The sequence below is a fragment of the Cyprinodon tularosa genome, unplaced genomic scaffold, assembly GCF_016077235.1.
Source record: "Cyprinodon tularosa strain WSP-4 unplaced genomic scaffold, ASM1607723v1 ctg19, whole genome shotgun sequence".
Lineage (NCBI taxonomy): Eukaryota > Metazoa > Chordata > Actinopteri > Cyprinodontiformes > Cyprinodontidae > Cyprinodon > Cyprinodon tularosa.
Genome location: NW_024038678.1, coordinates 2585195 through 2601853, shown reverse-complemented (window position 1 = coordinate 2601853; position 16659 = coordinate 2585195). Strand labels below are relative to the sequence as shown.

At 37.8% G+C, this 16659-nt stretch overlaps 1 protein-coding gene and 1 long non-coding RNA gene across 2 annotated transcripts in view; one reads left to right on the top strand and one right to left on the bottom strand.

Annotated features, from left to right (window-relative positions):
- The window catches only part of LOC119782213 (adenylate cyclase type 6-like), a 48542-nt gene extending 36298 nt beyond the window's left edge, over window positions 1–12244 (bottom strand). Inside the window, exons 1-3 of the mRNA XM_038283083.1 lie at window positions 12050–12244; window positions 6422–6597; window positions 5341–6214 (exon numbers count right to left, since the gene is read on the bottom strand). Of these exons, the coding sequence (XP_038139011.1) occupies window positions 5341–6213 (873 nt within the window). The 5' untranslated portion in view covers window position 6214; window positions 6422–6597; window positions 12050–12244. The remainder of the gene's footprint in view (window positions 1–5340; window positions 6215–6421; window positions 6598–12049) is intronic.
- A 902-nt stretch (window positions 12245–13146) lies between these two features.
- On the top strand, window positions 13147–13676 carry LOC119782181. The gene is made up of 3 exons (XR_005280645.1): window positions 13147–13314; window positions 13397–13573; window positions 13648–13676. It is a non-coding gene; the product is annotated as an uncharacterized LOC119782181 (long non-coding RNA).
- Window positions 13677–16659: the final 2983 nt, after the last annotated feature.

Below are 16659 nucleotides of genomic sequence, written 5' to 3'. Positions count from 1 at the left end.
CTTTATTTTCTTCTACTTTTGTTGCTATTTTCTTTCTTCCAATGAATGAATTTTATTCTCTCATTTGAATGAAATGCTCTTGTCATCCAAATGCCTGCTTCCTCTCACAATGTTTTGGTATTTCTACCACGTCTGGCTACTGTCAATACTTCTTCTTTTAGAGTAAATGATCCAGTCCAGATTAGTTTGTGACGGAGGCTGCAGCTACCATCTTTAAACAGCTCCAACCTAAAACATGTCCCTGCTGTTTATGTAAACGTGCTCTAACAGTTGTCCTTTTGCACTGGACTGTTATCTACAAGGATATTGCCTTATGTCAGGAATCTGTAGCCATAGAGCAATAAATATAAAGCTTCTGTCTGATGTAGAGGTAAAGCAGTGGAAAAGAAATGTCTACTAGGAATTTACCTGAACTTTTTTTACTTGTCATTCCAATATACTTTTCTCAGCGATAGTTCTGCTTAGAAATATTGGACAGGAAATATTCTGAATGCATAAGTGTCTAACAGCTATGACTTGTATTTCTACTGTAAATGGCCATTCACTTTTGTACTTACTGTTTAATGCAAACATGACGATAGTTTAAAGGTTCACAAGATAAAAATCACATATACCTCTGAGATTGTTTTTTTAATTGAAGTGGTTTATAAACAGCAGTCTGCTTTATCTTGGTCCCTTTATGAGTTTTGGACACGGTGATACACAAATAGTCATTTATGGCATGTAAGATACTTTCTTCCTATGAGTTTTTCAACAGAACCTCGCCCAACGATCCTGAATTGTCTCTTTATGGGGATTTTCCCCACATTCTCATCTCATTTAATTAATGATGTACAAGGAAATTATATACTGGTCCCTCTGAAGCTCCTCTTCCAGCAAACAAGTTCCAATAATAAACTATGCTACATTTCCAGCTGTCTATTTAAACAGCAACCATAATGGAGTTTAGCCACACAAAGCTGAACTGAAAGCCAACATTTTCCTCTGAAGCCATGAATGTAATTTTGCATTCAGTTCTTTAACTTCCCATAGTAGTGTGAATCATTTCATTTAACTTCCATTTTCCAGTACCGCTTGCAAAATAGCATTAATAAAAACAAAGGGAATATAACAGGATAAGCATAACTTTTAAAGAACTTGTTGGGAGTTTGCTAGAATACATTTTAACAGAACATATAGGGATTGCAATGTTAAACTCTTACTGTTAGATTTTTATGTGACAGAGTTAAAGTAGTAATTTTTTTGGAGATTATGAAAGAATAAAAAAAACATCGTAGCAAAGTAAACATCAGACTGAGCCGCTTGAGACTCACGTCCTCTCACCTATTATTAGGAGATATGTGTAACAAAAGCAGACAAGCAGGAAACTGACCATCACTCCCCCCGTCATATTTTTCAGTCAGATGGAAAGGAGTTCTTAGATGATTTTCTAGTCTGGGACCCCTATATTGATGAAGAGACCGAGCAAGCACCAAACCCTGCTGTCAAGTTTTACTGCACAATTAAGGTAACACAGTTCTATTCTGTATTTGTTTGGGGTTTTTTCAGCTTAAGCTATATTTTAAATTTTACTATACCTGATTTTTTTTTTATGCTAAAACAAACACAACCCCCAGACTAAGGGCCTCTTGTCTATGTAAACACAAATAGAGCAGACCATTAGTTATGGCAACATTCAGAGCAGATGATTTTCTTTTTTCTTAAAGGTTGCTAAGAAGCCAAAAGAACATCAACAATTTTAATCTATATTCCCATCCTTGCAATAATGTGTTTATTTGGATTATATATTTAATTAAAAATGCTATTTTTTTCTCCAAAGTTTATAACCTCTAATGTGTGTATCACCCCATAGTGAAAGAGCATTACATTTCATGCAAACACATACTAATGTGAATCAATAAAAAAAAAAGAAAAGGCAGAGAAAATGCATGGGACACTGCGAATAAACTGAATGAACTACTTGTTTCTAGGTCGTTAAGTAGGGTTCTTACTAATATCCTTAAGAATCGTTCCGATCTACTTATAAACTAAACCAGTAAGCACAAGCCCCGGACACTGTAAACAGTACTATTTAACACATGCTGGCTTAAATGAATCCAAGGTAACTTCTGTATACATTTGCACCTGTAAATATGATGGATCAATGTTGCTGACTATGCAAATGACAAATACGTAGTGTGTTGTTTGTTTGCCTTATTTGGCTAATCATACAGCAGTATGACAAACTAAGTGGAAGGATATAATACCTTTACACCTGTGGAGAGCTTGTAAAACCAAACTGACTTTCCAGCAGTGTTCATGTATTCCACACAAAGATAAAATGGGAGCAAAAGGAGGAAAGACACAAAAACAAAGAAGTAATGTTTCAATTGTGCTTCCAAATGAGGAAATTACAAACTGGTTCCAAAGTGAAGAGGTAATATTCCTGTTTTCCATAAACTGAATTGCACAATCCCAGTATCCCACCGCACCCTGTTTCATTTAACTACAATAGGCTCCTTGTTTTAGGGGAATTCGGTCTGAATGGCACCATGCTACATTATCATGATATTCCTTGACAATGCAGTTAAATGGGCCCATTCAACCCAGATGACCTTCCACAAATCCCCAAAGAGCTGCTCATAGCTGCCCCACAGCACAAAACATGGGCTCATTAAAAACCTAATTTGAAAGGCTGCAGAGATCTAGAGAGCTATCTACATTTAGCACACCACCTTTGACATGATAAAGTGGTTGAAGAGTCAGTACAATGTTTGTCCTATAGTGCTGAGACAAGAAAGTAGGCTATTTCTACTGCTCATCACAGAGACAACGTTGTATTCAAGTTGATGGTGACAAGCATGGTGGGAATGTTTGTCATTTTTCTTTTTTTTATTCTCTATGCCATCACATTTTTCTCTTCTGACATTTAGTAACACATGGAAAGAGTCACTGGGTGGTGTCAAGGCTCATTATGTTGATCAACATAAATGGGACGTGGGGACACAGTGGGCTCATGCAAGAACTGTTGGTACACACAAATTCATTATTAAAGCATTTGTACGAGTAAATTTGGTGAAAATGTGACATTCACCATTTTCCCCTATTTCTATCCTTCTCTCGGGTACGAACATATTTTACAAGTGCTCCAGACTTGACGTAGTAGTCTTTCGCAATCAGTAAGCTGTTATCCAAGCCTAGTTTTTAACTAAATGAATACAATTGTCCCTTTTTAGGGTATATTAACATATATTATCCAACTGCACATTTTTTAAAAGGAAAATGTTTTCATGTTAATTGAGGAAGAATTTACGTCATGTGTCATATGTTGCACCACTTGCCTCCACCAGGACTGTTTTCAGATCAAATACATTTTATCTTTATATTATCATGTTTTAAATTGTTTTACTTTTACTTTTTTTTTTTTTTAACCCACGGTGGGAGAGATATACAACAACAGCCTAATACTATACACAACTTTTCCTTAATTTGATTTATTTCCAAAAGTTTTTCACAATCTCTTTAATGTGGTCATATTTATAGGCTAAATCATGAGATGCCCGTGGTGTTTATATTTCAGAACCCTCGCAGGTAGGAGTTGTCGCTCGTCCAACATGTTTTTTTTTTATTGGAACTACCTGTGCAGTTACAAATTGTTCTAGTTGGGTGGTGCTTAAATTTTGGGCATGCAAATGCCACATGGAGGGGGCATGGGTGCTTAACAAAATGATCTTGGCCACGCACACTGATCAGGCATAAACCCTGCTTTAAAGATGAAACAAGAAATTGGCTAGTAGGTGGGATTGGCAGAATTTAAGATTGGCTGGCCCTGATTAGAAATTAAAAATATCTATTCTGTGACTATTAAAGGAACTAGGGGCAAGAATTGTAGAAAAAAAATACACATGCATGTTCAATTTTTAAATGCTAATGGGTGATGTTGCGTTAAAAGCCAAAACCACTAAGCTCACCCATGTATCTCTTTATTGCCATAAGTAGGCTGTGTGCTGCATAATACAATGTAGTTTGGGAGCCAAATTTCCTGTGCAGTCCAATAATGTGACATTAATTGATGCTGCATGCGTCAGCTTTGCAGAGCTTTGATACAGGAAGTCGTGGTCGTTTCAGTAGAAGTGGTGAAAGACTTGCATGACTTGGTCTTTACTGCTGTCATAAATGTTGCCCGGTGCTCTAGAAGTAAATTGTCATTTATTAAACAGCGCTACAGCATCATCAGTGCAGTGCTGTGAATACGGCATGTGAAGGGTTTCTGCACGCTCCTTTGTTGGCCTCTATTGAAAACTAACTGATGCCAGGTCCTGCTGAAGGCAATTCTCTTCGGTGTGGAAACTGTTACTGAATGAAGACTTAGCCAGTTTTAGAGTCACCATGGTGTAAGAAGTAGTTGGAACAATAGGTGAGAGAAAACTGCTTTCTGTAGAAGCAAGTCAATTGAGGGGGTTATGCATCATCTGGAAACAGGAAGCTGAGAACAGTGCCACCGACTTCTCTAGTTTATATTATTGAGGAGTTAAATTCTGGTAGTTATGAGATTTGTTTGGTCTTGAAATGCTGACAGGCTTATAGAGATCTCACAGTTAATTAAAGAAACCAAGGAATGCCTAAGAAAACCCCAAGGTGAGACGCTAAAGATTGTTTTGTTTCCAGTTCTTAAAAAAAGAATTGGAATCTTCATGTCTCTTTTATCAAGTCAAAGCTTTATAAAACCTGCGACTAAAAGTCAACTGCCATATTTCCGATCAGTGCATTTCAACTGTCAGAGAACTATGAATGGACCTATTCTTTAGCTCACATCCATAAATCTGAAAAAGAAGTATATTCAAAACTGCTTTGTTTTTTGTTAAATTTTGAGAACAGCTGAGGTCTAAAAGCTGCTAGAAACTACTTTGCCAGCAGGGTCTTTTTGCAGTCCTAGAAGTTTGAACAATAAAGACACTAAAATGTTAATTAAAATTTCCTCTCTGTTTTAGACCTACTACTGTAATGCAGTTAATTGGTGTTCACTTCCTTCAGTGTTTTAGGGCTAAACCTTAAATATAAATACAAGATTAGAATAAAAACATAGAGAAAGAAAAGAAATTTAAAAAAACATTTAATTCAGGCAACGTGATATATGCCTTATTCTCAAAGCAGACAGTTGTGGAACTCTGATTTAAACACTGATATTATTCAAAATAGACTCTTATAGCAAGATGATGGGAAAAAGGATTAAGAAAAGGGAACCAAAACCTTTTTTTTTTTATCAAAATCCTAATATGAGACAAAAATACTTATTCCAAAATCAATAGAATGTAATGCATTTTATATAGTATGAAAACAAAGCCGATCTGCTTCTCTTACCTGTTTGAAAATGAACTTGTCCTCTTTGTTGAGTTGCCAGGCAGTGACAACATGTATAGTGGACAGGACAGTTCCACTAAGAACAGCAGCTCTCATTCTGACAGGCAGCAGAGTGTAGATGATATAGATGAAGAACACCGTCCACCAAATGCCCTCTGAGGCACTGCGGGGGAAAACCATCAGAACCCCGAAAACCTGCAGGACAATCAGAATCCCGATCACCAGGTAGCTCACAATCCACATGTAGTCCTGGTGGAAGCCGTTACGGTTGCACACGACCATCAAGGCCAGGAAGAGAGCCGTGGCCACAGAGAGCACTGAGATGTAGGCCACACTAAGGTCAGTGTGGACACAGTGGAAGGCAATCTGGATTCCGCACACCACCACCAGCACCCCCATTAGCATAGTTAGAGAACTCTGGTTAAGTCTGAAGAAATAGCGCTGATATAGGCGCTCCAGCTTGGCAGACTGAAACTTTTTGGATTGAAAAACCCAGAGAAGCCATCTCCAGCAGTCTGCAGCAGTCATTTTCTTACACCTTCTCCCTGCTAATTCCCCTGCTTCTTCTTCTATCTTGTCCTTCAGTTCACCATCCTCCAAGGCAGGATTTTCTACTCCGATCACCCTTTTCCCATAGTGGTCCTCCTGCCAGCCACAGCGCAGGCCAAAGTTGCCCCCACTTGCACCTGCCTCACACTGGTAATACTGAGGGGCCACATTAGGGATCTCTGAATCTTCTGGATCCCTCAGGCAGCTAATGTAACGTGGGTTGCATAGTGAAGAGCTGTCCTTCCTCTTCTTGCCATTGCGCTCTCCCCATGCCTTCTTTTGCTCATCCTCTCTGCCTACAAAGAGGTTTCTGGCCCACGACATCCTGGTGAAAACCAAGAGACAACCAAATTCAATGGACTGAAAATATTTTGTCACACTCAAGTCACATTCATGCAGCCACAAATAAATACAAACACATGTATATGGCAAAGCACTTCTTGATGAGCAACTTGGGATTAAATGCAAAGAGGCAAGATGACAATTCTAGTCACTAAAGAGAGATGTACAGATTTAAGCCAAAAGCCCTCACCTGGGTGAGCTCTAACAGGTATACAAACTCTGTGCTCTTTGGCCAGGCCACTTCTTTATCCCAGCAAGGACACAACATGAGCTCAGAGTCAGCAAAGGCATTAGAGGTTTCGATGAGTTGGAGTTGTTCTCTTTTTTCTTTAGTTTCAGCCTCCCAGTAGTACCTCTTTGGCTCACCTGAAAAGTATCAAACACACACACAAAAAAAAATTACCTTCATTTGGATGAGCATAAAAAGGGTCAGGATAAAGCAACTGATGATCAGAATGATGAATGGCAACTGAATGTCAATTTTAGCTGGAAATTTCAGATGGTGGTGTCAGAAATGGGTGTACTCATTTGAAGACTTATAGTCCATCCTGACTTTTTTCAAGAATTCAGGCAAGATTATTGGTGCATATTTTCTTGGAAACACTTTTCGCATACCACAACCTGTCTACAGTAAGTACTGTTTCTGACCATTTTCATCCCTTGATGACAACAGAGTACCCATCTACTGATAACTTCTTCCTGTCTCACAAGTCTACGAATATAAATCTGGTTTCTTAAATATGAAATTGAGTTCACTGTACTCTATTTACCTCCTCAAACTCTCGATATCAACGCAGAAGAGCACTTTTGGCATAAGATGGAAAGAATCTGAAAATCTTTAGTAACCGAAGATACTGTGTCGGTATATGCATCTTCATGAGACTATAAATTGAACATGAACGACTGAGCCAATAACTGTCTTTCACACCAGCTGCTTACAACAGTCAGACAAGAAATGTTCTGGTAGAACAACAGAGTATCCTTTAATGGTATTCTCTCTCCCAGCAATTTGTTATCAAACCACAAAGATGAATGCAAGACCTTTTAGACATTTTTTAACATTAAATACTTAGTTTATGGATTTACTAGTAAAGGCTTTTAGATCAAAACATCAGATTATGTTCTGCTTTCTCTTCAGCAAAGCAATCTGCCCCTAACATCTGTGACCAAGCATGGGTGTGCTTCATTTGACAACAAAGACCATGTGACTGGACATCATCAAAGATCAAGAACTCTTCAATCCAGAGTAAATTGGCCAAGCCCGCCCCCCTTTACCTTTGATGGTTAACTGTAATTGGCTACTAACTGCATACGTCAAGGACACTGAAAACCTCTAAACTAAATAAGCAAATCTTATTCAGCTGACACTATTGGTGAGAACAGCACACATGAAAAGCACTGAAGGAGATGTTTGTGATCCCGACCAGTTTCTAATATAAGTTAGTCAACCACAAAAAGAAAACCAGTGATTGAAAGACTTGCTTAAAATGCACAGCTGGTTCACATTTTGACTTTGAAATGCATATGAGTGATGGGAAGATCCGTCCATCTACATTAGTGTGGGATTTTGGGAGGAGGGGTGCTTTACACAAGCAAACAGTGACCAACATTGTATTTTCATCATAACGTGAGATCATAATAAAAGTTTTGTAAGATGTGGAACTGTGAAGAAGATGGAAATGAACAGTGAAATCAAAAACTTGTTCATAAACAAACTATAAACCACTGCATGTAGTTATATTTATCATAAATGTAAATAAAAAAATATTAGAATTGTTTAAATTATCCTTTCCTGATTTAAATTCATATACATAGCTAATATTACACGTGTAAAACTCTCAGTGACCAGTCAGATACAATATAGGGGTGTCTATTTGCACAAATTGGGGTCTGTTTCACCCCTTTTTTCTGCAGCTCATACTCTCTTATTGCTCTACTAAATATTTAGGGGCTTTATAAATCAGAACAGTGAAGTCAGTGTTATGGCATTTTTTTTGATTGTCTCCATCTTGGCTGGTCCAAATGGAAGAAAATAACATGCCTTTTTTATGTTTTTCACAAATACTAGATGTTTATTAAATCTAAAAAAAACTTTTACAGAATTTCTGTTTAGTGCAAACTAATCTGATTCTGGTTTATGAAAAGCATCCAGGTTTTATTAAAATAGATATCAACATAGCTCTTTTATCTAGTGCTGAATACAGAATTATGGCCATTTTCACATAACATTTTCTTCATAAAGTCATGAAGCGGGGATCTAAGAAGCCTTTGGCCTTTCAAATAGCTCAACTCAAGCCTGCTTTGTCCTGCGCAAATTCCAGCCTTTAAAACCATAAGGAGTCATTGAGAGGAACTGAACAGTGTTGATGTTGAACATTACAACGATGCAAATCTAACATCTCCCAATTTAAAAGGTAAAACTCATCTATCCTACATGACAGCTATTGTATCTATTTATCGCTGCCAACTCTACAGGAGGAGCTACATTTGAATGAGGATAAAGTTTTTTCTTTTCTGTAAAGTGACTTCGGACCACATGTGCTGGGAATTGGTGCTTTATGAATAAACTGAACTAAATTGCAGAACATTGATTTGTCCTGTCTAACAGCAATCCCCCGCAATCAGTCCTATTTGGGCTAATCATAACAAATAATGTGACATAGCCCACTGTCATGGTCCTAATTTGCTGTTGCCCAAATCCTGTAGGAAAGCTGGTTGGATAGACAATATGTCATTGTTGGTGCATATTCTTGAGTTAAAGAGGATAATAGAGGCTAAGACATGCCTTCGGCCTCGAGTCTCAAGGGATATCCCCTCTGAATTCCATTCCTTTGCTTAAGGACAACAACATTATGAAAAACTGATGATGCTGCAGCAGAGATAAACCATCAGTATTCATTAATCAGTAACAGATTAGTAATATCAATTTCAAATACAGATTAATTCCTGAAAGGTTTTAGTTCAATTATAAATACAGCCTCTAGATCTTTTTAGTTAAAAAAAACTCGGTGAGCACCCCTGTCATGTTATGTGTAATGTTTAAAAAAATGGGAACTGCATGACAGCCTGAAACAACAAAACACACCTCCTCCTGACATGGTGTGTGGCAGCAGCCTTAACGATAACAAAAACAAAACACACAAAGCTAGTGTAACTGGGTACATAGGTCTGCTGTTACAGGACTGTGAGTGCCTTGCTCAGCGGCTCAGAGGTATAACAGGGTTGGGTTAACTTTAACTCTCTCCTTAATCTGCTGTGCTCTTCAGCACAGCAGATTAAGGAGATACCGGTAGTTTAACATGTGTTGATGTTTCTAAACAGGGTTAATAAGGTTTGCTCTGCACCACATCTTTGAGTCGTACCCTTCGACCAGATGCAGCATTGTGGGTTAGTCAACCGAAAACAATAAAAACATTTGAAAGAATGAAAAACTGTAAGTCTTCAGCCCCAGGTGTGTCTCTTTATTTTTGTCTTGTCCTGATTTGTGAGACAGGGTTATAGCTAGGATCCCATCCAAGGGCATATTTTACCTTCATTTTCCAAGTGTGGTTCTGAGGAGTGAGCACACCTTAAATGGACTATTTCAATGCAATTTTTGTTTATGTACTCTGTACTGGGAGATATAAAACTAATTTAAGACTAAATCGATTAATCAGTCGATTATTTCTTTAAGTAATGGAATAATAATCAGACAGCAAAAGGTTCCTTTAACAAGACTTTTTACACCAGGTGAAACTAAAACTTTTCCACTTGAGGAGTTCTGGATAGAGCATATTGACAGACAATTATTTCAAAAAGCAATTAATCATGATTAATTCAATGAGTTGTTTCTGCCCTTGCTGCAGCTATTACTTTAGTGATCAATTAATCTGTTGATTACTGCTTTGACTGACCTGAAAAACAGATACTTTAGGTCAAAACTTAGGTCAGATAATGACATGTTTTATAGTCTGTATACTCCAGTTAACAGTTCAAATAGGTTATTGGTTGACTTTTGTTTCAATTTTAGTATGAAACAAATTCCTCAGAGTACTTAATAAAACAAACTGTTCAGATTTATAGAAAAGCAGGTCTACATATTCCCACAGGCGGTTCTAGACCAGATGGACCAGGGGGCCAGGAGGGGGCCAGTGTGTTTTCATGGGGGCACAGAAAAGCATGAAATAAAAAACAGTGCAAAGGATTGAAATATATCAATATAACAGCAAGTGAAATTTCTATTCAATTAAAATGAATTAATATTAAAAAATGTCTTATTAGATCGATATAAATTCAGCATTTAGGAATTTTACAAATTTTTGATCTAATTTAAGCTAAAATTGCATATTTCTATAAAATCTGAATTAGAACAAAAAAAAACTGATAAATTCAGCGTTTTTTTTTTTTTATAAAAAAAAACATTTAGCAGATGAAAACTATCTCAATACCACTGAAGCTATCACCTTATTGTTTTGTAAATAATCAGTGAAACAGAATTTGTAAAGAAAAAAAATGAAATTGATCCAAATAACCGATCAGGATCAGTAACCATGTCTGTTCCAGTGTACATCATCATTAGAATTTCTTTGAGTATTATGTCTTCAGTACAGGGGCATAAGAGGGGCCAGGACATGATCTATGGGGGCACTGGCCCCTGTTGCCCCCTGTCTAGAACCGCCCATGCATATTCCTACTTCTATAGACTGAATCAGAGTCCATTATTCCAGTTCTTTTTTTTAATGCAAATTGGGTCAAACAAGGATACCTAAATAATAATACAGAGTCATGGACTTTGTATCAACACCTCTTCCTATTGTGACGTGATGACAGGGACTGTGATTGTGGGGAGTGTGTAAACAGACAAAGGCCAATTCAATAACTTGTCTATTTTATACTGCAATAACATCTGCATTTATTGTTTATCTGTTTTTTTAGCCTTTTTCGTTTTGTTTTTATTTTTCTTATTTATTTTATTATTGTTTTGGTGGGGGGTGGTGGGGTGATAGGGGACAGCTGACTCTTATGCAATATAATTTGCAGCCAGCATGGAGACATCTGCTATATATCATGAGCTGAATCTGCATCACATGGGCCGATTGGAGTCAGCTGTCCTGCATGCATGTATCACAAATTAGGATCGGGATTTTCATGCTGGCGTTGTCGATGAAAATGAAGAGGCTGTTGTTCTGGTTTTCCAAACATTGAAGCGGTCAATTAGTCCTTCTGCCATGATGTTAGAAAACATGTTTAGCAATAACACGTGTAGGGCCTGTCGGACTGGCTGCGGGCAGCCGGCCGAACCGAAGCGCATTACATAACAGGACGCACCAAGCAGCCTGCAGGGGAAAGTCGATGACTGTGTTCACATGTCCTCTCTTTAACCACCCAGTGGGACCCTGGACTTGAAGTGAGTTTGAAGTGAGCTGAAGATTGTGCAAGTGGATCCCTCAGTATCACCACTATGTGCTGATAGATAAGTGATTGTAGTTTGCAAAGAGTTTCGTCCGTGGGGCCTCCCCCTCATCATGTTTGATATCCAAACATGATCAGATGAAAAACATTTACTGTCATCCAAGGATGTCAAGCAGCGCAGAAGGCAGGTGAGGACTGGGAAAGTAGAGCCGAGTCTATTTTATCCAGGTATGCTGAGCAGCATTGCAGTGCTTCATTCCTGGCTACTCATCTCCACTGAGACCATCATAACTCAGAAAGCCTGTAGTACAGATCAGCTGTTTGCGTTTCTTTCCGACTGCTGTATAATCTGACTACTTTTTAACTCAGGTCGATTTGCAGCGTCATGGGAGCAAAAAGCTGAAGAGAAGCACTGTGTGTTACTTACCATTGGATATCCATCTATGCCAGAATAGATCCGATAGGGGAGAGAGTCAAACACCGCAGTGGAGCTCTGGTTCAGCCGGCGCGACGCGCTTCAGACGCGGATCAGTCGGACTGGAGAGGAGAGGGTTTGAGGCAGGAGGGGATCTGGGAGGACAGTATCGCTCCTGCCTGAGAGAGTTCAGCTCTCTCTCTCTCTCTCTCTCTCTCTCTCTCTCTCTCTCCCCCCTCCCTCTTTCACACGCACAAAGACTCTGACATTATTAAGACACTACATTAACTACCAATCATTATGCACACCCACAATTATAATTATAACCATAAGTATTCTCAACCCTAACATGTCCCTCTCATCTCATAACTCCAATCCAGTCAGAATTGGAGCTCGTTCTTTGAAGGATTAATGGTCTCGACAAGGTCAGTAATTATATACCAAAAAAATCCTTAACACAGCAGGAACACACATGCGCGCTCCTAACGCATTGTTGGACCGAGGAGTCCCCCTAGAGGTGACAGGCTCACATGTCACTTAAAATAAGGTAAATATAAGCCCACTAATTTGACTTCATTACAATACAACACGTGGATCACAAGTGGAGGTGGTTTCATAAAGAAACGAAACAAAAGGGGGATTTTAGATAACATCAGAGCTCTATCTAGTGGTGAAAATATATAAATTCATCCCACATGTCTGACCAAGAGTTATGGTCACCCTTAGCAAAAAGTAGTTTATTCAAGTATACTAAAAGGGCACTAATTTCATACTTAAAATCAGGCAGTGCATCTAGAGTTTACTTATTATATACTTATATATACTTTACAATAGTATAGTCAAGTGTACTTGACTATACTATTGTTTACTTTATTGTAAACTTAAAAATTACCGAATTTAGTTTGAAGAAGTATTACTTTAGTATACTTATACTTAAGTATTCTTAATAGAATTTACTTCAAGTATACTACCTTTCGCTAAGGGCAAGGCAGTGGCGTAACTATGGGTATACAGAGACTGCAGTTGCTTAGGGCCCCCGACCTCTTAGGGGCCCTGTCACTGACACCTGATTGGCCCCCTTCGAAATTGTGTACTAAGACTGTTGGGCTCACTGGATTGTGTGCTGAGCTGCGTTAGGGTTCTTTCTTACCTTTTCCTCCTTAGACTCCAGTCCTGACGAGCCTCCAGCTGGTTCCAATTGGACGCAATCAGGGAGCAGTATTTAGAGGAGTGGATTCCCTGGGACGGACGCCAGTCGGTTAAAGTTCCACACAGTGGTAACCTACCTGCTAGCTCTCCTAAGACTGAACCGATAGTTTAGACTTAAGCTTACCTCCGTGTCTTCCTTCTCTCTCCTAGAAGCCTTGCTGTTTCCAAGCCGGTCCTCCTCTCAGTCCTCCTGGATCCTCCCCTCGACTGCTCACCTGCCTGTCCACCCTCTGGAGCTCTCAAGTCGAAGCCCTCCATCTCTGTCTAAGACTCAATCTCAGTGGGCTCTTCCAACCTCCCCTCCAGCTGCACCGCTCTCCAAGAACTGTAAGAAATCAGCATCTTCTCTAAATAACTCAGATCCTCCTGCCAGCATCTAACTTATATCTCTCTCCGTGCAGTTCCTGAAGAAGCCGCTGTTATCCGAACCATCACGCTAGGCTGAACTTTATTCTGTAAAACTTTTCAATAAACAATCTAACTGCTTCCCTACTCGCATTGTGTCTGCGCCAGAGTCAACTTTTGAATCATGTCAAAGACGTCTCTTTGCAGATGTAATGGTGTGAAAAAATCCTCTTAAAACCACCTGATACTTAAACAGTGGTACTTTTAATTACTATGTTAATACCTGTGTATAGTTCATTAGACGGTTGGTAAAAAAAAAAAAAATATGTTTGAAACCGCAATAAAGATCTTAAAAGAACGATGTATTTGAGTATTTTATTTTTTTACAATACATCTTGGAATTATGGGTAATCCAGAGCATAGATTAAAACCATAACCGTTACAAAACCTTTTTTCTTTTTCTGGCATTACATTAAACTAAAGATTACTTGTTTTAAGTCAGTTATGTACTGTATTTTGCAGCTGTAGGAATTTGCTACATTTCTGTCTAATGTGTTTTTGCTTTTTTCAGTGTAGTGCCGGTTAACAGCATATGGCCTCTCTTAATACACTGCAAAAGGGAAATTGTTCCTGTTTATAAAAAAAATACCATACAAAGATTTTTAGATCTAATTGCATACAATGATGCATAGATAAAGATCCAGATTACCCTATATAAATCCATTTTCAGAGACATGCTGAAGTTTGCACAAACACAGGCTTTAACATGTAAGTTTTTAGTCATAATGATCATTGTTATATATGGAGGAAGATGGAGGAAACACATCCTCTTATTTATGGTAGTTCACACTATGCACCATGACATACAGAGAGACAGCATCATGATAGGTGAGGGACAAAACAATCAAAGACATACTGAAGCAAGACATCAGCCATGAAGTTAAAGTTTGGGCAATAATAGATCATCCAAATGTCCTGAGATCGTTTAATATGTAATACCTGTTTGGCAGCTTTTTTGACTGGCTTGAAGTAATAACAAGTAAGAAAGTTAGTAGGTAAGTCTTTAAACGTGAAGAGGTTAGGTAAGTGCTTTTATAAAGACTTTTAAGGAGTAAAAAAAAAATGCACCTAGGACATCTTTGCCAATATACCAATTAATAGACTTAGACTCAACTTTATTTATCTGTTGGGATTACTCCTTCAGGGAAATTCTGGTTCCAGTAGCTTTTATAGAGTACAAATACACCTTAAGTTTTGATAACCATAGAAACACCCTGAAAGAATCTTGCAAGGAGGCAAAAAAGTAAGTCGTTAAGTGTATGTATACAGTACTTTTTACATGTTAGCTTTTCTAGGGGTGTTTTAGCTCCTCAGGAGAGCTAAAACAAATAAATACAAACAAGCACAATTAAAAAAAAGAAAAAAAATCATAAAGAACAGATGTTTGGAACAAAAATTACACAGTCTTTGCAAGTTTTAGTTAAAATGAATCATACTTTCATTGCATATCATTATTAATCACCTTATTCTTTCTAAAACTATATATACTATAATTCTATATAGAATACATTCTTAAATCAAAGCTAAAGATGTCCAACGTAAGACTAGAGTCTGTAAGCTTTTTTAGTAGCAACTTTTTTGGGGGGGCAGACAGGGGGTACTGTCAGCAATGATCCAGACAAGATGAGTCAAAGGTCTCAGTGATTATCTTCAGACTAACTGATAATTCAGTTACGGGAAGAGGCAATTTATATATAGGCCACAATTAAATTCCAAAGAATTTAAGGTCAAAGCTAACCAACATGTTTTTCAAGGAGTGGCTGAGTAGTTCAGTGCAATGCATCAAACTATTACATTATACACAGTGTTCAGGGTCAATAATGAAGTTTCATTTGTTCATAAATAGCAGATACTGTATACCATCTAGATATATCCTCTAACATAACAGCTTATCACATTAAGTAAAGTTGAATGAGACACAAAATATCATTATCATTGAAATGTTTCCCCATGATGAGACATGTGTAAACTTAAGAAAATAGATCCAAGGACAACCTTAGGCAAAAACACTAGTCACCACAGAAAGTGGAGAACAAAATCACCTTATGGTACCCATATCACACAAAGGATTCAGTCAGCTGTGTCAGTGTCAGACAAGAGATAACAGCTGTTTCACATTTCCTTCAAATTGTTTGTGATTGCTCCTGTGGTCCTGTTTATTACACAGAGTAGTGTTTTTTTCCCCAATCTTTAGTCTGAAAATTCAGATACTCTTCATTTCATTTTAATATTTGCATTAAAATTATACAAACTGATGTGCATTTTTTTCTATCACCCAGGAAGGTACTAGAAAGCATTATTTAAGACTTTAAATTGTACAATTAGAATAAGTGGCATTCTCCTTTCCCCTCTGTGATATTTCCCCTGTTAACTCAGAAATAGGACACTATTGCAGCAAAGTCCACAAATAAATCTTACTTTTGTTTTGCAGAATAAACATTAAGTGTATTGTCTTTTTTATTTAAAACCATGAAAAATATTTTTATTAAAATCTAATGTTGTCTCCAATGAAGTTACTGTTGGCCTTATGTTTGAGATCAGGCTTAATGCCAGCACAAAGCTGTAGACGGTTGAACAACTTGTTTCAACTTGCCTCATCACAATACGATTTGGCAAGCTGCATCAAAAGAATAATTAAACTGGATTATTAACAAATAAAAAAAGAAGTCATTGGATTGGTGCAGTACTCTTGACATCGAATAGTCCTTTTGAAAATGTGTTTTTCCTTATTTCATCTCTTATTGTAATAAAAACACTTGTTTTATTTCCAAATCTCGGCCAGTTTATCCAGAAGGAGGCAGTATTGCTCAAAGGTTTAAGCAGATTTTAAAATACCTCAAAAATCAGGGCACTGCAGTAAAGGTGAAGTTTTGCCTGATTTTTATGGGTACTAAAAAGAACAGAAATTACAGGACTACTCAGCATTTTTCCAAACAGAAGGAAGTGTCTTAATAAAGCAAAGAGCAGGATTGTTACATTTTTATTTTCTCTCCATTTGCAAATCTGTA